The 6,000-nt window shown below is 44.1% G+C and overlaps 1 protein-coding gene across 2 annotated transcripts in view; it reads left to right on the plus strand.

Annotated features, from left to right (window-relative positions):
* GRK5 (G protein-coupled receptor kinase 5) overlaps positions 1-6,000 on the plus strand; it is a 155,408-nt gene that overhangs the window by 138,564 nt on the left and 10,844 nt on the right. For both annotated transcript variants that reach the window (XR_001873895.1, XM_017809243.1), the window contains exon 12: positions 59-267. Coding sequence is in view for 1 of the 2 variants with exons in the window: in XM_017809243.1 (XP_017664732.1) it covers positions 59-267 (209 nt within the window). In the remaining variant the exon portion in view is untranslated. The remainder of the gene's footprint in view (positions 1-58; positions 268-6,000) is intronic.

A 6,000-nucleotide genomic window follows, 5' to 3' on the forward strand; every position in this document is an offset into this window, starting at 1 on the left:
TTGTTTTGCCTATCTAAATATCAAACATCTCCACAAGACATATCACTCTCCTCCACAGCTCCAGAAGTGTTGAACAACCAGAGATACACACTCAGCCCTGACTACTGGGGGCTAGGCTGTCTCATTTATGAAATGATTGCTGGGCAATCACCATTTCGTGGAAGGAAGGAGAAGGTGAAGAGGGAAGAAGTGGACAGGAGGGTGCTGGAGACAGAAGAGGTGTACTCCCACAAGTTTTCTGAGGAGGCCAAGTCCATCTGTAAAATGGTAAGGGGCTGGAAGGCCCGGTGTGGCAGCGCCGTTAACAAGCTGTGTGTGACACGGTCTGAGCAGAAACACTGTCCCACAGAGGGGCTGCAGAAACAAGGACTAACCAAGCTCATCTGTTGATGGGGTGACTGCATTCTCTATTGATTCTAATTGTGTTTGTTTGGGCTTGCTTCTCCGTGAGATTCATCACGGTCATCTCGAGCCCTTTCCAAGGTTTTAAGGCCAAGGGAGCGGTATCTATTCTCGTGAGACTTTGAATGTTAGTTTGCAGTCAGGAATGCATTTCTGTCTTTTATAACATTGTAGAAAAAATAAAAAGGACTTGATGATGCAAGACTCTGGTTGTCTCCTGCAAGGAACTGAAAACCCCAGGCTTCCATTGTCTTTGGTGAGAGCTGGGGGTAAGCAGGACAAGGATTATGCAATGAAATTATTGTGACACTCAAATGTCCCAGCCCATCTCACTGAGTTTGTTAGCAGCTTTTCCCCTGGGGTGCAGGGTATCCAGCTTTTCTTAATACTGTTGAGCTGTTCTTCAAAATGTTTTCTCACTCTTTCAGCTGGGAGTCATTTTTGTAGCACAATAGCCATGTCTGACAATGGAAATCCTCAAACCCTCTGAGAAATCTCAAAGCTGTGTCTGAATTCATCAGTGTCTTGTTGACATCCATCTTTAGAAGGCGGAATTGTAGTTTGGAAAGGGCTGTGGCCTTTCTCTTGATGTTGTTTGCTAACGAGTGAAGTCTCCTTTGGAGGCAATGACATATCTGTGTATGCTGGTAGAGGGAGAATGAGGGGAAAGAAAGGTCAACAAATAGGTAGTGAGAGTTTCACCAATGTCTTGTGCAACAGGCAAGCAAACAGGTCGATGACATTCTGGTTGGCTGGCTTCAGGAAGAGACACTGAAGTCTCCTTACAAATAATAATGGTAGCATTGCCAAGTATGGTGCCTGGAAGTTATTAACTCACAGTGCACCAACTCACTGCTGAATCCCTGGGTGGTAACTAGCTGACATCACTCTTGATAGATATTCTAGGCCATTCACTGCCCTTAATTGGAGATTCAGAGCCCCCATTGAAGCTGACACAGGAAACTTTAGGACAGTCACAGGCTCTTACAAACCATCTCATGTGCTCAAACAGCCTTCTCTTCTCAGGTAGCATCTTAACTGTCTCCAGGTGAGGAGTAGAGTCTGCTGGAGTGGCAGAGGGTTTGTGCATATCCTGCTGTTAGTATGGAATGGAAACGTAGTGGGCAAAAATTATATCCTGTTGCTTATTCCCTAGTTATTTGCAGGCATGAGGCACAGAATCAGAACAGTTTGGGCTGGGAGGGACCTTTAAAGATCATCTAGCCCAAACCCCCTTTTCTGGCTGATGTACCTGTAGAAGCCCTTCTTGTTACTCTTTATGTCTCTTGCACAACAGAATGAAAGTATACGTTGAAAATAAGCAAGCCCAGAAGAACTTAGAGTGGAGAAGAATTAAATGCAGCATTGATGGGATAGTGCTGTAGATGAGCTACCACTCCCAGGGGAGCAGACAGTCATTACACTGTAGTGGTAGAGTCCATTGTCATCTTCAAGCCATGGAGGCTTTGGTTTCACAGAGGTGGGACCTTGGGAGGTCGTCTAGTTCATTCCCTTGCCTCAGGGAAGCATGGACTGTATATAAATCATCCTGAAAACTTGATCATTAGCTGCTTCCCTGTCCAATCACGTGGCATGTTTATTTAGGTGGTTTCTGCAAACTATTAATGGATCCAAAGATAACCCTTCCCTTTTTGAGCACTAATGCCTTAAGGCAGGAAGTGCCTTAGTTCTGGTACCGAGTGTGATGGCATTTGTGGTTTTCCATGCAAAAGTGATTTATTTTATCAAGATTTTTTATTTTAAAAATCCATTATTCAAATGCATTTTCTCAAATTCTTTTTGCTCTTTGTGCTGAAAAGCGGGACTTTGTTGGTTTGTACCAGCATCTTAACAAGGACACAAAAAAGTAACAATTAATTACCCCTCATGTCTGCAAAATGAAACATAAAGTTTCAGTACACGAATCTAACTTGAGCCTTCACAAAGATCTGACACAACAAGGCTTTCCCACAGCGGACTCTTCAGGGTAGGAGTGGGGAACAGCATGTTTCTCACCATGTCTCCTAACCTTCTCTTCAAAGCTTGCTCCATGAGCTAATAGCGTCGCCATCAGGAGATATATTGCCTTTATTCATTTGCTCATATGAAAGCCCTCTAGTGTCACTCCATGTCAACCTTCCCCTGCAGGATGTTTGTGCCCTTTTGCATTTTTGCAGGCACATATCATAGCTCCCATTAATCATCATCCATCCCATATTTCCATGTTTCATTTTGTAAGCAATTTCCCATAAATCAGACCTCATTTTGGACTGAAACAGAGATGAATAATAAATAATTAGGAACAGGGGCAGCTGGCTTTCTGGGAAGCTCCCCAACCCATAGTTCCCATATAACATAACTGCTTCATGGTGTGTTTTTTTCTGTGAAAAAACTCCAGTCTTTCTAGGAAACGCTCCCTGTTTGTTGTTGTTATGACTTGTACTTCATTGATGTACATGCATGTTTTTCCTGACAAGTGCAGTCATGCATCCAGAGATGTGACTTGAAGTGCATTCAAGTCAGCAGAATTGGATGGGCCCATATTTCTCTGTTCTTCTCACACTGTGTCCTGCTTCTCTACATTTCCCACAAAGTGTCTTCCCTCGTGCCTTTTATTCCTGCAGCTCCCATTTTACTCCACAAAAGGGATCTCTGGTTGGAGGGTGTAAAGAAGACAGAGCCAAACTCTTGGTTTGCTGCCCAGTAAATAGGACAGGAGGCAATGGGCACAAACTGAAACACAGGGGAGTCCTTCTGAACATCGGGAAACACTTTTCCACAGTGAATGTAGTCAAATACTGGAACAGGTTTCCCAGAGAGGCTGTGTGGTCTCCACACCTGGAGTTATCCAAATCCCAGCTGGACAAGGTCTGGAACAACTTGCTCTAAGTGGCTCTGCTTTGAGCAGAGGGGTGGACTAGGCAATCTCCAGACATGCCTTCCAGCTTGAGCTGTTCCACCATTCTAATCTCCCTTCCTTTCCCAAGGTGCCTCTCCAACCAACTAAAAGGTAATGGGTTCTTTTTTCCCCTAAAAGCAGTTTTTTTCTCAACCTCACCACCAGAAAATGTCATCACACAGCTACTCCTGCCTGCTTTCATCCTTCCTCTCTGCTCTCATCCCTAGAAACCAACTTGTTCACACATAATGACACCTTCAAGTTTGTCAGTGCTGCCCGAGGATAACTGACCTTCCATCTGTCTTGGGAGGAACCTCGTACACGTCAGGGTGCTCTTCAAATGATTATCATTGCTATTGAGAATAACAACAGCAACAATAATAATAAATCTTCTCTAGTAAGTCTTTGCAATGAGCTTAATTGTCACCCACGCCTGAGAGTGTTTTATCTCTTCAGTTGGCCAGATGAGGCTGTGATTTCATAAGCAGGATGATATACAGACATTCATGTCATTCTGGCATCTTCAGTTCCCACTCCACTCTCTCCTCTCATTTAGTAACTGAGAGGGGACCATAGTACTGCCTTTCTATTCTCTAAAAATTGCTGAAAAGAGTATGCTTACCTCTGTGTCAGGGTTGAAATTTATCTAGGTGATTCCTTAAACTATTTGCTCAGCTGGGTCAATGGAAATGGTTTTACCGTTCCCCTTGTCTCTTTTCATGAGCAGCAATTTTTTGTTTCCCCTTACTCCTATAATTTTGGGACTAACATCCTAGGACTTGGAATTGTTTATTACATGGTATGATCTAGATATGAACTGATTGATCACAAGAAGATAAAGCAGTGCTTTGGGGGCTGTTGGCTTTTTTTAGCAATCCTCACAACAGTTGTTTCTTTTTGTGAAGGAAGCAAAACAAAGTCATGGAAAAAGTCTCAGACATTGCGGAGTTTGAATCCCCAGTGGGGATGAAATGAGTGACATGAAAGTATCAGAAAGCTCTTTATATCAAGATCTTGATGTAACTTCACTGCTGCTACTCAAGACTCTCTTTGAAAGTCCTGTTCTAGTCATGCTTTGCCCATAACTCTGTAGACTAAACCCTAAATGTCCAGTGTCATCTGGAGCATTTGCTACCAGAACATAAAGCTCTGCTGCTTGGTATCAGCTTCATGCATGGTTGGGTGGCCTAAGACGTCTTCAGGTTTGAAACTCTGTGAATTATCTGCAGGCTTTGGCTGTAAAATTACACAGAAATTATGTTTAATGGGGTCACTTGCACTGCTGTCCCAGGAGGGCTTGTCACCAGCCTGATGTAGTTGCTTTTGTTCTGCTCTCTGTTCATATTAAATAAACCCTTTGAAGCTGAATTAAACAAAAGTGTAGAGGTAGCTCAAAACATACAGTTGTTATCTCCATTTTCTTTTCCAGGTCAGATTCCCAAATGGGATGCATGTTTCAGGCTCTTGCACAGGTTTACTATTGCAGAAAGCTTCTGGGGCTGCAGGAAATGGTAAAAGACTCATTATTCCTCAGACAAAGGAAGGGTTTTTCCTTCTGAAAAGTGTTATAGTCCATGCTATCTCTTGATATCCACAACAGAAGCCAGAAAAATTGTCTGGTTTCACATGTTGCCGTCTCTAGAGCTGGTTGAATCTACAGCTTATCAAATTCCATGAATTTCTTACATTTTTCTCCATTGGGACTCTCCTCAAGAGGCAGGCAGGAGTTTGCAGGAGAATCCTCTCCTTTCTGTGGTCTTTCAGTCCCAGCCTATTCCCACTGGCCTGTTCCCTTTTGTGTCTTTCAGCCTGCAGTGTCCAACCACCCACAACCAACTGCATTCATACTCCAGAGACTTCCTTCTCGCATCTGAAATTGCTGAACACTCCCTTGTTTATCATAGAGGAGCCCAGGAATACCCAGGCAGCCTTTTTCTATCCTCAGCTACCCTATCCTCTGACCACACACTCCAAACAACTTACAGCCTGACAAGGGTAAATTCACAGATTAGTTTGGTCTTCCCACTTAATCCAGAGTCCAGACTACATAGACAGGATGTAACCCCCTTTCATCCCTTCACAGCTGACTTGAGAGCAGAAACTGCAGAGATCTTTATCATCTACAGGCAATTCCAACCTACCCCTTCCTACTACCTCTTGCTCCTCAGCTGCACTGTTCCTGAAAGCTTCAAAGTATCATTTCCAAAAGTATATCAGAGCCAGGGGCTGTAAAAATGGTCTTTCTGCCTTCAGATTCTTCTTTCTACCTGTCAGGAAAGCCCTATCAGCATGAGAATAGAAGATCAAAAGTCCTTTTGCCTCCTCTGCCCAACCACAATAGAGCAATCCAGATACTGAGTGGAAATTCCAGAGCTGTCTTCTTCACATAGGCTAGAGCATATGACTGTTGGGATTTAACAAAAAAAACCCAAACAAGCAAACAAAGAAAAAAACAATACGGAAATACTCGCAACAAAAACCCTTGCCTCAGGACCGAGGGAGCTCAAAGTCTCATGCAACAGTGAGCACTGGTGAGGCCACCCCTGGAGTGCTGTGTCCAGTTCTGGGCCCTCAGCTCAGGAAGGACACTGAGGTGCTGGAGCAGGTCCAGAGGAGAGCAACGAGACTGGGGAAGGGACTGGAGCACAAGTGCTGTGAGGAGAGGCTGAGGGAGCTGGGGGGGCTCAGCCTGGAGAAGA

The sequence above is a fragment of the Lepidothrix coronata genome, unplaced genomic scaffold (genome assembly GCF_001604755.1).
Source record: "Lepidothrix coronata isolate B3197 unplaced genomic scaffold, Lepidothrix_coronata-1.0 Scaffold25, whole genome shotgun sequence".
Lineage (NCBI taxonomy): Eukaryota > Metazoa > Chordata > Aves > Passeriformes > Pipridae > Lepidothrix > Lepidothrix coronata.